This window comes from Hyperolius riggenbachi, chromosome 1, assembly GCF_040937935.1.
Source record: "Hyperolius riggenbachi isolate aHypRig1 chromosome 1, aHypRig1.pri, whole genome shotgun sequence".
In the NCBI taxonomy this organism is placed as follows: Eukaryota; Metazoa; Chordata; class Amphibia; order Anura; family Hyperoliidae; genus Hyperolius; species Hyperolius riggenbachi.
The window spans coordinates 384,994,478-385,012,538 of NC_090646.1; the positions used below are offsets into that span (position 1 = coordinate 384,994,478).

At 42.7% G+C, this 18,061-nt stretch overlaps 1 protein-coding gene across 3 annotated transcripts in view; it reads left to right on the forward strand.

Annotated features, from left to right (window-relative positions):
- DENND4C (DENN domain containing 4C) overlaps positions 1–18,061 on the forward strand; it is a 125,838-nt gene that overhangs the window by 32,945 nt on the left and 74,832 nt on the right. For all 3 annotated transcript variants that reach the window (XM_068234394.1, XM_068234396.1, XM_068234395.1), the window contains exons 3-4: positions 5,845–6,097; positions 13,349–13,418. In XM_068234394.1, coding sequence (XP_068090495.1) covers positions 5,845–6,097; positions 13,349–13,418 — 323 coding nt within the window. The remainder of the gene's footprint in view (positions 1–5,844; positions 6,098–13,348; positions 13,419–18,061) is intronic.

Sequence of the window (18,061 nt, forward strand, 5' to 3'; positions counted from 1 at the left end):
CGGGAAATTACCGTCGATCGCCCGCGGGTAGGGAGCGCGACGCTAGCGGCGGCCGATCCGATCAGGTATACATTACCTGATGCTGGCTCCCGGGCATCTTCTCCGCGCTGCACGGCTCTGTTCTGGCTCCATCCCGGCGCTTCCTGGGTCACTGCAGTGACCAGGAAGTTCAAATAGAGGGCGCTCTATTTGAACTTCCTGGTCATGGAGTGACACAGGAAGCGCCGGGATGGAGCCGAAACAGAGCCGTGCAGCGCGGAGAAGATGCCCGGGAGCCAGCATCAGGTAATGTATACGGGGGGGGGGGGGGGGCGGGGGAGACAGGCGGCAGGAGTAGCTCAACAGATTGTGATCAGTTTCAGGCTGAAATCGATTCACAATCTGTTTGCAGTAAAGGCAGCCATACGATCCCTCTCTGATCAGATTCGATCAGATAGGGATATGTCAGCTGGTCGATCTAATGGCAAATCGACCAGTGTATGGCTACCTTAATTGTCTTTTTAGCTGAGCCTAGAAAACAATACTTGACATAAGGCTTGATTCACAAAAGAGTGCTAACTGTTAGCACAGTCGTTTTCTCGTGAATTTTCGCATTGCGCGCGATTGTGATTTTTCGTGCGAAATGATAGTGTTCGCGCGCAAACACAAATTTTTGCACAAAAACGTTATAGTTTCACGCGAAAATTCACAATCGCACGCAATGCAAAAATTCACACGAAAACAGCCGTGCTAAGAGTTGGCACTCTTTTGTGAATCAAGCCCATAGTGTGATACTGTCTCAATCACACTTATCTCTCCCAATGCAGGTGCAAACTGTGCTCACACGTGATTCCACAGACTGCGCAATCGGGGAGGTTCACCAAATCGATGCCACCTTGTTTTTCAGGTGGATCTCACGTTCAATTATGTGTTTCACCAAGGATCATCAGTGATTAACACCCAGTTGACTCTTGCCAGTAAAACTTTTTAATCTTCAATAAAAAACAAAACAAAAACTTCATGACTCTCAAAAGAGCCTTTCCGGTACAGTTTTTACAAATATCTCACTTCATTAACAATATTGTTAGTAAGCATGACTCCTTATTAACAAGAACTAGCTTTGAACATGTGTGCATCAGACTAATCTCCTTACAATATAAGTTTATCATCTCGCCCTCTAATCTTCCTAAACCATTTTATGTTTGGAAATGGGAAGAGGAGCTTAATATTTAGTCTTGAATCTGAAGACTTAACCTGTGGAAATTCACCTCACACAGCTCTATAAGCACATCTTTTATACAGATTCAGTATAAAGTGCACTTGAGATGGTATTTAACACCAGATTGTTTAGCAAAATTTGATACTATATCCAATGGTTTGTGCTTTAGAGCTTGTGTACAACGGGGTACATTTTGGTATGTTTGATGGTATTGTCCAAAAGTCCGCAGATTCTGCATCAGGGTGATATATACCACAACCTGGACCAGGTGATATATACCATAACCAAATCAAAAAATCCAAAATTACCTGAGGTGGCTCTTTTAGGCTTGCAATCTCATGCTCTCCGGGTAATCTATGTATCTAAGTGGTGTCCCCCAGGGCCCTGGAGTATTAGGAAGATAGACTGCCAGTGGAAATTGAGGAGGAGACAGAGAGAGATTGGAAGGAACCTCCTTGAGAGTAACATAATTTGATTTTAAACATGTGCAGTACATATTTACAGTGGAAGGGATATTCGGATCATTTTATAGTGAGTACAACTTGAAACCTAATTTGGCCAACGTCTGGATTGTTGCAGAAGGAGAAATTTAAAAATTGTCTTCTGTCTGGAGAATTGTTAAGCATTTACCTGGACCGACCTTTACAATAGAAACCTAATGACATTTCAGAAAAGCAACCTAGATTTGTAAGAATGAAAGTTTTATAACTGCTGTGGGCGTAGCTCTTCTCTCTGCATGCTGTAGTCGCAGCAGTTGACTTTCCGTATTCTTATATCAAGTCAGACACGGGGAACATTTTACTGTAGGTGACTGCATAATGGATACCCAGATTCACAAACTACACAAAATGTTTATAGTACCACAGGTTTTGTTTCTAGATACAGCTTATTAACTATATATTTTTGTTTAGACCAGTGTTCTTTGACTTTTTGCTAGTTTTAATAACATTAGCTTCTATTAATACTGCTGCATAGTCCAAATGTAGAACCCTTGCTGGCGTTCGTTTTGGTTACACGTCTCTGCTTAGTCATTTCATCTGAAGCCAGCGTGTTCCCATCTACATAGCTTTCCCCACAACAGTATTAGACTAGATCCAATTTAGAAAGGTTACATGGTTTTACAGTAAAATGATGTCAGCTTATAATATTAGAACAAGGCTTTGTGAAGTGGATATGTCAGTCGTCATCTTGAGCCTTGTATCTTAGTACTATACACACCAGAGCTGTTGAGTCTGAGTTGGAGTTGGAGTCGGAGTCAAGGAGTCTGAGTCGGGGCAATTTTGGGCACCCGGAGTCGGAGTCAGGAGTCGGATGATTTTTGTACAAAATCCACAGCCCTGTTAAATATTAGACTAAGGAGTCGAGGAGTCGGAGTCGGGGCCATTTTGGTTACCTGGAGTCGGAGTCGTGGTTTCATAAACTGAGGAGTCTGAGTTGGAAGATTTTTGTTCCGACTCGACAGCCCTGGTACACACAGATAAACCTTAGAATGTGCTCTTGTATTCCTGGAAAGTGGCAGTCTGTGCATCCATAGAACAATGCTTTAAAGCCTCTTACGCATGCATGACTTAAAGGAGTTATCAAGCAAAATAAATAAATAAATACATTTCACTTACCTGGGGCTTCTACCAGCCCCATGGAGCCATCCTGTGCCCTCGTAGTCACTCACTGCTGCTCTGGTCCCCCTCCGTCAACTCGTTTAGTTTTTGCCGACCTCTGGGTCAGCGACTCGCATTGCGTACATTTTTTACGCATTCCCGCTGGTGCAGCAACATTAACACATACATTGTTACGCGTTAGTGGTTCAACGCGTAAAATTTTACTTGATCGAGCGACTACAAACTTCCTTGTGCATGCCACTCCCACGCCTGCCATCTGACGTGATGTCAGATGGCAGGCGTGGGAGTGGCATGCGCAAGGGAGTTTGTAGTCGCTCGATCAAGTAAAATTTTAAGCGTTGAACCACTAACGCGTAACAATGTATGTGTTAATGTTGCTGCACCAGCGGGAATGCGTAAAAATGTACGCAATGCGGGGAGCTGCTATGCGCTGCTCCGTCATCCCTCCTCCTCTCTAGCTACACAGCTGACACGTGTCTATACAGTTTGCCTGAGGTTATTGGGTCCTGATCCCAGATGGGCGACATCAAAGGTGTGTACGCACCTTTACGCTAAGGACTAACAGGAAAAGTTGCATAGATGTCTGATGAATAGACTAATGTGTTTGACTTGTGTATACATTTGTAAACCGTTGAGGGCTCAATTGATGTTCTTAATAACTTTATACATGGACTGTCATTGCACACTTTACATTGTGAAGGCTACATAATACAGTATGTCAGTGCTATGTACAGTTGTGTTCAAAATGTATTCAACCGCCACTGAAATTGAGTGTTTTGGCCAGTTTGACATTTATTTTGATCATTTCAGTCATCTTGTTTACAATTAAATCAGAGGCACTTGTAAGTCAGACAAATATAACATTTATAATGAAATAACCACAAATGTCTTTTCTGTGCTCACATCATTATCAGTTTTATTCAACCCCCAAGTGACATTCATTCTTAGTACAACATCCTTTTCCAGTTATAACTGCTTTTAGACGTGAAGCATAGCTTGACACAAGTGTCTTGCAGCGATCTACGGGTATCTTAGCCCATTCTTCATGGGCAAAAGCCTCCAGTTCAGTCACATTCTTAGGCTTGCGTGCTGCAACTGCTTTCTTTAAAGGGGAACTGAAGAGAGAGGTATATGGAGGCTGTCATGTTTATTTCCTTTTAGACAATACCAGTTGCCTGGCAGCTCTGCTGATCCTCTGCCTCTAATACTATTAGCCATAGCCCCTGAACAAGCATGCAGCAGCTCAGGTGTTTCAGTGGTTCAGACTTATAAGTCTGATCTGACAAGACTAGCTGCATGCTTATTTCTAGTTTTAATCAGATACTACTGCAGAGAAATAGACCAGCAGGGCTGCCAGGCAACTGGTATTGATTAAAAGGAAATAAACATGACAGCCTCCATATACCTCTCTCTTCAGTTCCCCTTTAAGTACCACCAGAGGTTCTCAATCGGATTTAAGTCTGGTGACTGCGATGGCCACTCCAAAATGTTCCAGCCTTTAATCTGCAACCATGCTCTAGTGGACTTGGAGGTATGCTTGAGATCATTGTCCTGTTGAAAGGTCCAACGTTTTCCGAGCCTCAGGTTTGTGATGGACTGCATCACATTTTCATCCAATATCTCCTGGTACTGAAGAGAATTAATGGTACCTTGCACATGCTGAAGCTTCCCTGTAACTGCAGAAGCAAAACAGTCCCAAAGCATGATTGACCCCCCCCCCCCCCCCCCCCACACACACACACACACACACACCATGCTTCACAGTAGGCAAGGTGTTCTTTTCTTCATAGGCCTTGTTCTTCCTCCTCCAAACATAGCGTTGATCCATTTTTTTTGTTTCTTTTGTGGTAATGTCTTGTGGACTGATGAAACAAAATTAGAACGGTTTGGGCCCATGCAAGACAAACCCTAGTTTAACCACTTCAGCCTACAGCTTGGAAAATCTTATGCATCCGAGCAATGTTCACCTCCCATTCATTCGCTAATAACTTTATCGCTACTTATCAAAATTAATTGATCTATATCTCGTTTTTTCCGCCACTAATTAGGCTTTCTTTAGGTAGTACATTTTGCTAAGAGCCACTTTACTGTAAATACATTTTAACAGGAAGATTAAGATAGAAATGGAAAAAAATCATTATTTCTCAGTTTTTGGCCATTATAATTTAAAATTAATACATGCTACAGTAATTAAAACCCATGAATTTTATGTGCCCATTTGTCCCGCTTATTACACCATTTAAATTACGTCCCTATCACAATTTATGGCGCCGATATTTTATTTAGAAATAAAGGTGCATTTTTTCAATTTGCGTCCATCACTATTTACAAGCTTATAATTTTAAAAAATGTAATAAGATACTCTCTTGACATGTATATTTAAAAAGTTCAGACCCTTAGGTAACAATTTATGTAGTTTTTTTTTTTTTTATTGTAATTTTTTTTATTATTTTTTTAATACAAAAAATGTATTTGGGTAATTTTAGTTTGGGAGGTAAATAGCCAATTTTAGATGTAATATAATGTATTTTTTATTCAATACAGGTATGTGGGTACAGTTTACTATTTGGCCACAAGATGGCCACATTAAAAAAATTCCTAGATGCGAACGATGTCGCATCTAGGAACTAAAATGAAGAGAAGTTGTTTCCTGGGGGCAGAAATACCACGCTCTCTGATGAGAAAGCGTCGGTATTTCTGCCGGGGACTTGGATCGGTGAATGGGAATTATATTCCCATTCACTGATCGGGGGGGCAGCGGGAGGCAGCGGGGGCGCGCGCGGGCGCGCGCCCGATCGCGCGCACCACACGGCTGCAGCACCACTGCCTATCTGGACGGATATATGCGTCCAGATATGGCGAAGTGGTTAAATTAAAATAATATATTTATTGAACACACCGGGCAGTAGTGCATGAAACCTTGCGTCAAAGTGAAAATAATAATTTTAACCTGTTCGTTGTTTTTTTTTTTTTTTTTTTTACATAAAGTTAATTTATTTTCCCAAACTCTGTCTCCACTTTTTGTAGAGTGCTGTATGAAGGGAAGGAGCGTCTTATGTCTGGCTGTGAAACCATCCAAGCAACTCCTTATGGACGCTGTGCAAATGTAAACAATAGCTCAGCTACATCGTTAAGAATATTCATCACCTTTCGCCGGGCCCCTCCTGACCGTACCCAGAACTCTCTTGCTGTCACCGACATGTGTGTCATCATCACCAATAAAGGGGAGACCCCACCTCATACCTTCTGTAAGGTGGACAAGAACCTCAACTGTGGCATGGTAAGGAGAAACCATTTGATCGGAATTTTCAGTTTTAAATTGTATTTTTTCTTTTTTGGGTAACAATTATCTGTCGTGTTGTCTTTTTTGATGTTTGTTTCTAAATGGATGAGATTTTCTTCATTGCCTGTGTTTGCCTCTATCGTAAGTTCTGAGCATGCCCTTATTCCGCTCTGGTGTGCAGTTCCTATGACGTTGAAGATTATCCACTTAGTGGGACAATGAAGCCATCTCTCTCTCTCTCCACATCTTAGGGCAGTGATCTGCAAAGTTGGCTCTCCAGCTGTTAATGAACTACAAGTCCCACAGTGCATTGCAGGAATCTGACAGCCACAGTCATGATTCATAAAGGCAAATGCATTGTGGAACTTGTAGTTTCTTAACAGCTGGAGAGCCAAGTTTGCAGATCACTGTCTTAGAGGATTCTTAATAGTATATGTAGAGAATGCACTGCAAACAGAAGAGGAAGTGGAGGCTGGATAAGTACTTCCCATATTCTCCAATGTTATTATGAGTCTTCAGTTTGAAGAGAGCAGCTTAACTAGCATAAAAAGGCTTTGGCTGGATTCACACGGCATGTTGCATAACGCACGCCTTATAATTTGTGTAAGTGGCAATGGACACTGCTTGTGTCATAACATACATGTTCATTTGTAGCCTGCATGCAACAAGTTAGAATAATGTGATCCCTTACAATGTAGAAATGTGAACAGGACCATAGAACTGTATGGGCAGTGATTTGACATACAGAATCATTCTGCTATTAATGCTTTGTTTCGCTTTGGCAATGCTAAATGTATTTGGTCCTGCCAATAAAGCTTTTTTGGATTGGATTGGATTAGACCTGCCCCCCCCCCCTCCCTAGAAGCAGGTAATGTGTAATGCTTTGCTACTGCTCTACAGTAAGTACAGGAGCAGGCCCCCTGCAATGGCTAAATACTGTGGTGGTTGTTGGGTGGGGGGGAGAGGGGTCTTGCTTAATTTAGTGACCCCCCCCCCCCCCCTGATACTGTATTCTGGTTTTAATGGGTTACTGTGTTTTACCCAGGGCTGTGGAGTCGGTCCAAAAATCCACCGACTCCAACTCCTCAGTTTAGGATTCCACCGACTCCGACTCCTCGACTCCGACTCCTCTAATTTGCATATTACAATTTTGTTGATTAAAAGTATGTAACGTGAAATTTCTCTTAACTGCCAGCGCTTAGGAATTTTACAAGACAACTGAAGTGAGAAGGATATGTAGACTACTATATTTATTCCCTTTAGACTAAAACTAGTCCTTGGTAAGAGTACTTGTAAAAGGTACAAACCGGAACAAAGAACATCTATCCGGCCCTAGGCAATGTAAGTGTGGGTACATGTAAGAATGATGTGCAGGTACTCTGCAGGGGAATGAGGAGATTCTTCCTCTATTACACATTCTTCATGCACAATCTGAACAAGGTTTATGGGTGACAGACAACACCTCTGTGTTCAATGTGCACAGCATTCTCAGTGGATTACCTGCAGCTCTGTGGGGAGTGCATATGTAGAGTATAGTACTACTGTGTAACAAAGTAAACCTGAGACAGATGAAATTAAAGTTTTATACATACCTGGGGCTTCCTCCAGCCGCCTTCAGGATAATCAGTCCCTCGTTGTCCTCCTCCACCACCTGGATCTTCTGCTATGAGTCCAGGTACTTAAGCCAGTCGGGCGTAGTGTGCATGCACACACTCCGCCGCCAGGAGCATACTACACCTGTGCAGCACTATTGCGCAGGTGCAGAATGTTCCTGGCTGTGGGAGCGACATGCGGCCGGACAGCGCTGACTGGCTAAATTACCAGGACTCATATCAGAAGATCCGGGTGGTGGAGGACAGCGAGAGACTGATTAGCCTGAAGGGGGCTGGAGGAAGCCCCAGGTATGTATAAAACTTTTCTTTTCATCCGTCTCAGGTACCCTTTAATTTGTAGTCACCAAACCAAATTTTAACAACATATCAAATTATTTGATTTCATCAGCAAAGGGAGTGCATACATTTGCATAAATCAGCATCAGTGCAGAATTATTTCCATCTCATTGACCATCTCTATTAGTGACACAGCTACACATCAGGCTTTATTCTTACAGCATAGATGTTATTTAGTATATATGTTACGGCCAGAACCCGAAGTGTGGCCACTTCTAGTTCTGGCCGGCCACTTCGGGTTCTGGCCGGCCAATGCGCGAAGTGGCCGCAGCGCTGCGGCCAATGTGAGAAATGTTTTGTTGACGCCGTCTCGCCGCGGCCAAATTGATGATGCTTAATTGTAATGAAATGTAGCCGGCGGCAATGTCATAGATGAAGCCGCCGGCTTTCGCGCACTGCCTCTCCCCGATCCACCCTCCCTCCTCTCCCCGCCTCCCATTACAATACATAGCAGCCGGGCGGGGACATGCAGCCGGAGAGTCGTTCGTCGCGGCGGCAGGGGAATCCTGCCGTTCCTGCAGAGCGGGGTGCTGGCAGAAGCGATGTCTGCAGCCTCCCCCGCTCTGCTGCCCCTGCTGCGACGAACGACTCTCCGGCTGCATGTCCCCGCCCGGCTGCTACGTATTGTAATGGGAGGCGGCGGCGAGAGGAGGGAGGGGGGGATCGGGGAGAGGCAGTGCGCGAAAGCCGGCGGCTTCATCTATTCTATGACATTGCCGCCGGCTACATTTCATTAAAATTAAGCAAGTTTGTCATCAATTTGGCCGGGCGAGACGGCTGTAAACATTCCATTTCTCACATTGGCCGCAGCGCTGCGGCCACTTCGCATATTGGCCGGCCAGAACCCGAAGTGGCCGGCCAGAACTAGAAGTGGCCACACTTCGGGTTCTGGCCGTAACATATATAAGAGATTCCTGTGTACACATCATATATACAGTCACAATCAGATATGTATATCTGACCTTAAAAATACGGGGACTGCTTTATTGAAGCAGCACAAGTAACTAATTTTGATTGGTTTATTTCATTTTTGTGGACTAAGCACAGCTATTACTGTATATATACTGTATATATACATTATTTTTTAATGACTATTATCTGAGAAATAGAACATTTTATCATATTTTTTATTTTAATTACAGTTACAAATTCATTAGGAGTCGGAGTCAGTGCATTTTTTTCCCGACTCCGACTCCAGGCACCCAAAATTGCCCGACTACACGACTCCGACTCCACAGCCCTGGTTTTACCTTATTGGAAGTTGCTGGTTTAAAGTATTTACATGTAAACTGCAGTTTGATCAGAAATTAAAATATTGCTCAGTAGATAAGACAATGGTAAAAAGCATTTTGGATATTGTTGTAATCCCAATCCTTTTACAAATTACATTTTAATGCAGGGTTGAGTTTTCATGAGTTGTTTTTTTTTTCCTTCAAATTATGTACAACTGTATATTAGCGAGTACTGTATAGGCTGGAAAGCTTTTGACCTATCAAATGATGTTTGTGTGAGCGATAGAGAGATGCAGAATATAAAGTAGGTTCTTATTTTACATGTTTTTTGGATTTAAAGTGAAGTGAGATGTCAGCAATTTCCTCTGTACCACAGTCCACCCTGGAACCATGTATTGATCTTAGTAAGATGTATCTATGTGCTTTGAGTCCTGTGGGTTAAAAGTGTTACTGTAATGTATGTATTTAGGATGCTGAAATGTGGGCAGGTAAATCAAAGCATGAAAGTCATAGTTCAGCTGGGCATTCTTTATTTTATATGTTAGCAAATTTGATTGAGCAACATGAACAACAACCTTTTGCATGTACTGTATGTGGCTTCCTACATCTAGTAGCTACTCCTTTAGGTTAAGCGGATAGGGCATTTTTTTTCTAGACAGAAAGCTGCCCTGACTTCTCCTTATCCCTTCATTACTCACACATAAAGTAGTCAGAGGAGCTGAGGAAGCAGAAACTAGCCTCTCACTGGGAGCTCATATCCCCTGCTCCACTTTCTGAGAGATTAAAGAGGGTTGTAACACCCAAAAATAAAAAAATGCCAAAAAAATAGGGCTCTAAATACAAACGTAAACACTTTTTTTCAAAAATGGGTCCCTTTATGTCCCCCCATATTTTTTTTTTCCTTTACCTGGTCTGGGTGCCTTTGCCTATCTTTCAGGAACTGTCGAGCTTATTTTAAGTGTACCGGAGACAAAGTAAAATAAAGTATTTATCAGGGCTGTGGAGTCGAGGAGTCTGAGTCGGGGCAATTTTGGGCACCCGGAGTCAGAGTTGGAGTCTGAGTCGTTGATTTCATAAACTGAGGAGTCAGAGTCTGGAGACGGAGTCGGATGATTTTTGTACAAAATCCACAGCCCTGTTAAGTATTAGACTAAGGAGTCAGGAGTCGGAGTCTGAGCCATTTTGGGTACCCGGAGTTGGAGTCGGAGTCGTGGTTTCAGAAACTGAGGAGTTGGAAGATTTTTGTACCGACTCCACAGCCCTGGTATTTATACATACCTGAGGCTTCCTCCAGCCCCCTCCGCACGGTACGCTCCCACGCCATCTTCCTCCGCCTTCTCGGTCTCCCCGGTTAGCAGCCCCCTAAGTTTGGTAAGTCAAGGCCAGTCCGCTCATGCGCAGTGTGGCTGCACCTGCGCCCTTCCGGCTCGCTTCCGCGGCTTTCAGCGTTTTGCGCAGGCACACAGGAGCATAGCTGAGCAACTAGTGTGCTGAGACTGGTCGGACTTACAGGGCTGCTAACGGGAGAAAGGGAAGGTGGCATGGGAGCAATCCGTGCAAAGGGCGCTGGAGGAAGCCCCAGATAAGTATAGATCTTTTATTTTCACATCGTCTCAGGGGCACTTTAAGTATGCTAATAACGCAAAAGTTCCTACTAATAAGATAAGGACACTATGACCAGAAGAGGGTAATTGAATCCCCCTAACCCTTTGAAGAGTTTACACAGTTATGAAGCCTTCTGTTTGCTGTGGAAGGGACAGTAAGCTGTGGCAGTAGGAGGGAAAATGAACACTGAGCTGGGTTGGAAAAAGAAAAGCGCAGAAGTGATGTCACTTTTGGCATCACAAAGAAGCAGTAAAGATGGAAACTAGCAGAAATATACTTTATCTATATCACATTTCTCCTAAACCTGTCAGTGAACGTTTATTTTTTCAGGTAATATGGAGTTTCATCGCAATTTAACTACTGTATATTTTGCCGTATAAGACTAATTTTTAATCCTTGAAAATCTTCTGAAAAGTCAGGGGTCGTCTTATACGCCTGGTGTCATTGATGCCGGGTGATACGCCCTATCCTGTTACCGACTCTCAGATCTCACTGCTGAGGACTGTAGTGCAGCAGCGCAGGTGCACATGTGTGAGATCTGAGAGGCAGAGAAGGAGGTAAATAGGATACAAGGGCAGGCCAAACAGGTGAAAGAGGCGTGTTTATGGGCACAGCGTGATCTGTTTTTCCATACCACTCTGATAAACGGGGAGAGCTGAACAATCCACTTAGGGAGAGGGAGAATTGACCAATCCAACCAGTCAATCGCCTATATACTGGGGGTACCACATGCAGTACAGGATGGTGTTCATACATGGCACCAGTATCTGTGCATACATAGCACCAGCATATGATTTTTTTTAACTTTCAATTGGTGTGTATTGGAAGAGGGGTAGTCTTATACGGCGAGTATATTCCAAACTTTATATTTTAACTGGAAAATGTAGGGGGTCGTCTTGTACGCCCAGTTGTCTTATACGCCGGAATATACAGTATTTTTGGCCAGCACTGCAGCATAGGGAAGATATGAAGAGTCGAGGCTCTTTTTGTAAGCAATCTAAGAATAACCTAACCTTACATTTCTCTGGAACAAGTCAGACTTTTGCATTGCATCTGTGGGCGCAATGTTACATTTTTAAAAGAACTGCATGTATGCTGACCTTTTTCCTTTCTTTCCCTTTATTCATAACCATGCATTAAAAACTATGTACACGTGAAAAAAACTGCATACAGGCATGAAAGAAACATCACATGCATGCACAATTCGGTAGTGTAAAAGAGAACGAAGAGCTGCAGAGCAGCTTAGCAATACCTACTTTGCTGTACAGACAATTGTTGCTAGCCTAGTGGCTAGCAATGGGTCTGTAGTAATTAAATGGGGAGGGGGGGGGGGAGGGACAGCTTACGGCACATGATAGAGACTTCCAGTGGGCAGGGTGATTAGGAAAACCAATGCACTCAGAGGTCGGTTAAATTAGCTAAGAATTAGACATGCTCATCTGGAGGTTCCTGTTATGATTTTTGGCCGAGACAGTCCTTAACGAATGCCTAGGCCAAGTTTTAATACAGCGTTTGTACACAATTCTAGAAGATTCTTTTGACGCCATTTGAAATAAGTGGTTTACATTAATCAGCTGTTTCATTTAATGCCCTTTTCTAGTATTGATGTGTTGAAATTTGGAACCTCGTTCTGAATTATTCAGATCAGAACCTGAAACTTTACACATGTGGACTGTAGTAGGGGAGTTAAAGAGGAACATACTGTCATTAAGTTACATTAGTTATGTTAATTAAAATAGATAGGTAATATAATATCTTACCCACCCGGTTTCAAAATAACAGGCAAATGTTTGATTTCATGGGGGCAGCCATCTTTTTGGTTGAAAGGAGGTGACAGGGAACATGAGACACAGTTCCAACTGTCCTATGTGCTGATCATCCCTCCCAGTTGCTAGGCAACGTGAATAACAACATAGGAAATCCCATCATGCTTTGCACAACATCAGGGAAAAAAGCCTGGGCAGTTTTCTTTGATGGGTGGAGCTTAGCTAAAAATGCAGCTAAAAACGATGCTTTGGTAAGAAAAACAAAGTTCTGATGCTGTGAAACTGTTAAAGAAACACCCAAGTCTTTTCAGTTCTGCTGAGTAGATTTTTAGTCCGGAGGTTCACTTTAACTCTCTTGTCGCCACCTGTTACCACGTTGTGTTCCAGCTCTCCGATACACCTACATCACTGCCAAACTGTACAGAAAAGAGTCCTTTTTTTTTTTTATTGCCCCGTTGCAGGATATTAAAGGGGGCAAAATACGTAATTCGAACACAAGTGTAGTATAGTTGGTGGGGAATAATTGGTCAATCTTTGGGAAATTTTGATTTGTGTCAACCAGTTTAGGTACACAGCCTTGGCATAAGCTGAGAAACCCCCTCAAATGTGTGTGTTTATTCTGTAGAAGTGCAATAGAAGTACAAGTATCCATCCAGCATAGTAAATCTTAAATATGTTTCATATTTTGCTTTGTAGTGGGGTTCCAATGTATTCCTCTGCTACAAGAAGTCTGTGCCTGCATCAAACTCTATCGCCTACAAGGCTGGTCAGTACAATTGAAATCTAACATGGCTGCATTATGTAATTTTGTGTTTTATATGTATAATTGTGTATCATGGTAAAAGTACAGCTGGTCAATAATTCTGAGTTAATACAGGATTATGGATATTCTTTATGCAAACGTATACAGCTTAAAAATGGACAAATCAAATAAAGTTAAGGTCCATTTTTAAGCTGCATACATTTGCATAATTCTGCACTAACTCTAAATTCTTTGCATCTCATTGAACATCCCTAGGCAAAATGAGTACCTGTCTGCAAATGTGTGCAATAAGCAAAGACTATGCAAAGTATAGCACTATAGAGTCCACAATAACCAGTAGTCAACATTCATCTTCTTCTTCTTCTTCTTCTTTTTTTTTTTTGTTACTGATCTGACTATAAGACAAAAAATCTGGTTGTGTTGAGTTACTGGACTTTGCACTTGATTGCCTTTACCACATTTACTTTAGAGGTTGTTATCACTGATTATGCTGTTTCTATTTGTAAAATCTCTTTGAATGAGCAGCAGTGACATAGGGCATTATAATTAAGATGTGCAGGATATTCACTTTGCTTTGGTTACATGATATTTTTTCATTCTTTGTTTCTATGGTTGTGCATCTCATCATACTACTGTGTGTATTTCCTGTATTTTACTCTATTGTGTGATGTGGTGAAAGGGCACTACAAGCCACTGCCCATAGCAATATGTTTATACAGTGTCATGAAATTGATGCAAGAGCCAGAAGCGAGATAACTTGTAAAAATTGTGAAGCAGTGCGTCTGTGGGAATAGACGCTACCTTTTATATCCGTTCCTATGAAACAGTGTGGTGGTTTTGGGGCTCGTTCCCACTATCGCGAATCCGCATGCGTCCAATGCATGCGGATTCGCACATGTAATGCGAGTGGATGGGCCTGTTTCCACTGTAGCGTTGTTGAGGTGCGTTTTTTTCAGCGGTAAAAAAACGCACAAGAGCCAACGAATTCGCCTGCGAGTGGAATGCATGCGAATCGCCGCTAATGTATTTAATAGTAAAAATGCATGCGTTTGTTACATGCGTTTTTACCCGCGATTTCGCACCTTTTTCAATTTTATTTTGCCCTGGCATCGCGAAATCGCGGGTAAAAACGCATGTGGAAACGCATCCGCATGCGTTTTTACAAGCGTCGGAATGCCGTCGAAATCGCGTCGCAACAGTGGAAACAAGCCTTTGCCAAACTCTTTGCAAACAGTTCCTCATGCAACCTAAGCAGTACTTGAGAGGTTTGTGCCATAAAGCTCTCTGTCCTATTTTTAGTGTTTCCCGTATTAATTTTGAACTTGGCTGTGTATTAATTGCTGTCTCTGATCAATTGTAAATGTTTGTTAATCAATTACAAGGATTTTCAACTGCAAAAATGAATGAAAACATGCACAAGTCATATGCCATTCATGGAACTTCATATTTTCTGGATTAGAACAGGCTTAAAGTGAACCGAGCACCGATGGCACGTTCAAAATGGATACAAACAATGTGGCTCAAAACTAAAAAAATCCATTCTACCTCTTCTTTTTACATTTAAATGTTTGATAGAGGCTTTTTATTCTACTTCCGCTCCTTGCTGTCCACAGAAAGAGCAGGCAGATAAGAATTGCTGTAATTAGCAGTAGCAATGAGCAAACTAAAGTTTTCATCAACTGTTTGTACTTCAAACCGTTTAAAGAGTCACACTGATTACATTCTCACCTTCCCCTGGATAAATATGGGAGGGATTGCAGCTCCTACAGCTATTAGAAACCACAACAAACAAACAAACAAAAAAACACAAAAGCTTCTTGGACCAAGCCATGTACCAAACAATATTGGTTGTATAAAGGCCAACAGACTGATAATACTTTGAACAGATTGTTTCATCAGGTTCTCATACCACATAAAAGTTGAAAAATTGTACTATTATCAAGACTGTATGATATATGGCCAGCTGTAGGGTGCGTAAATATGACCAATTTTGATTAACCCATTTTACCACCTCCATGCAATATGAAAGCTTACCAACATAATCTGTTCATAGTATTCAGAATATGCTGGCTTTCCTACTACAAGGGGGTGGTAAAATTAGCCAATCAAAATTGGATTTGTGTATGCACCCTAAGTAAAGCCCCATTCACATATGAGCTATGTCACCTGGCAGGGATTATGACTTGATCCTTCAGGTGACATTACATGGAAGAGGCTTATGGCCCATACTCATGGGCTACAATTGTCGCCGCAACACGTGGCGCGTGTTGCGGCGACAGGTTGCCCGTGAGTATGCGCCGTTGCACAGGCGCGCACCCCGAACTGTCGCCCATCGCTGATGTCGCCAGGCGATTGAACTGCTCAATCGCCTGGCGACAGTCGCTGCCGCAACTGTCGCTAGTCTGCGTGAGTACGCGGACTAGCGACAGCAATCTCCATTGAGGTATACGGAGCTTCCGGCGGGGGGGGGGAGGAGGAACGTCGGCGACAGCTTCCGTCGCGCTGCTGGTCCCTCTTCCGCGTGTGTACGCAGAGGGACCTGGCGAGGAGCTGTCGCCGGCCTGTCGCCCACACGCTCACGTGTGCTGGCGACAGGCCCAAAAAGTTGCCCGTGAGTATGGGCCATTACTCAGGCATAGCAATGTGTTCTGTTGCTGTGGGGGGGGAGGGGGAATGACTGAAAGAGAGGTGCTCGAGTGATGTCACGGAGCGGGATAGGTGATTTGGGGTGAACAATGCTCTCGCCCTTCACTTGGCTGAATCAATCCACCATTCTGATTGCTAGCCAAGGTGTCAGAGGGCATCGGGGGCCGATGTACACATGCTAGACTTTCTGCCGAGGACGATATTGGCTGCCATGGCACAGTTTCAACTGTGTGTACAAGGTTTTATGGAACTTAAAGTGACACTGAAGCAAAAAATAAATGTATGCGGTAAGGAATAGTATGTGTAGCATGGATAATTACTAGAACATTAGTCTCATTTTTATTCTATTATAAAGCTTTATTTATAACATTGCATCATTCTATCATAGTTGCAGTTTAGAAACCACACTCTGTATTTTAAGCTGTAAAACAGAGCAGAGCTAATGACTCTTAGGGCTCGTTCCCACTGTTGCGACGCGATTTCGGCCGCATTCCGACGCTTGTAAAAACGCATGCGGATGAGTTTCCGCATGCGTTTTTACGTGCCATGCGAAATTAACCATGACACTGCCAGGGCTAAATAAAATTGAAAAAGGTGCGAAATCGCACGCGAAATCGCGGGTAAAAACGCATGCAACAAACGCATGCGTTTTTACTATTAAATACATTAGCGGCGATTCGCACGGATTCCCGACGCAGGCGAAATCGTTGGCTCTTTTGTGCGTTTTTTCACGCTGAAAAAAACGCACCTCAACAACGCTACAGTGGAAACAGGCCCATCCACTTGCATTACATGTGCGGATCTGCATGCGTTGGACGCATGCAGATTCGCGATAGTGGGAACGAGCCCTTAACTTTACTGCATTAAATCCTTATCTCAAGCTGTCTCTCATTTGTTTCTTGGCAGTTTAAGCTGATTAGAAAATAGGACTGAATTCAACCAAGTTGGTCGAATAGCTCAGAGAAGCTCTTTTGCATAGATAAAAATTCAAATGTTTTAAATGTTCTGGAAAACATGCTAGGTACACACCATACAATTTTCTGGCAGATTTACCTGCCAGATCGATTATTTCCAACATGTCCGATCTGAAGTTAGATTGATTTTTTGATTTTTCAAACGTCAATTCGAACGATTTTCCATTCACTTTGATCGAAATTCAGATTGGACAAGTTGGAAATAATCGATCCGGCAGGTAAATCTGCCAGAAAATTGTATGATGTGTACCTAGCATTAGACTTTTTCTTTGCTATTAATGTTCTATTTGTTATCTGAACTACACACACAATTTGATTTTTTTTTTTGCTTCAGATTTGCTTTAAACAGTTTCTTGATTGCTTTCTGAGCATGAATATCACCGGTAAATGGAACGATGCCATTCCTGAATCTAAGATCTTACTTTTTTGAGTGCAGAGGAGAGGATCTACCATTTCTGAAATAATGTAAAAATCTTCAGTTGAGGGTGTCAGGAACCGACCCCACGGCACGCCTGCAGAAACGGTTCCCGACTGGTGGTTTGACCAGATCGCAAGGGGAAGCAGCCTTATTCAAGCTAACACAAGGCTGTCACCCCTCAAAACACTTCTCACTGCCACCACTAGCTGCTGCTAGACACTTCAACAATTCCCACTCTGCTGTCGAATGGCCTGCACTCAGTCCAGCGTTTTCGTATTTGGGTCAGCTGCGCTCTTAGGACAAAATACGGGACCGCAACACACACAATACAATCACACAGTAGCAAGGCACAATCGGGCACTGAACTTGTAACGCAAATTACACTGCAGTCTCCAAGGCTATGAGTTCTTGCTAGTACATCAGAAGTCACGCTTATTAAATAAATATTTAATATTCCAGGAAAAAAAGTGGAACAGTGCAGAAAGGTAAATATACAAAAGATTTACAAAAACAAAGTAAAAATACAAGGACACACAACAAGACAGTTTGCTCAAAAATAAAAACGGGAATAAAACGTTACCAGCATGAAGGTCTGAACGTTGTTTGCG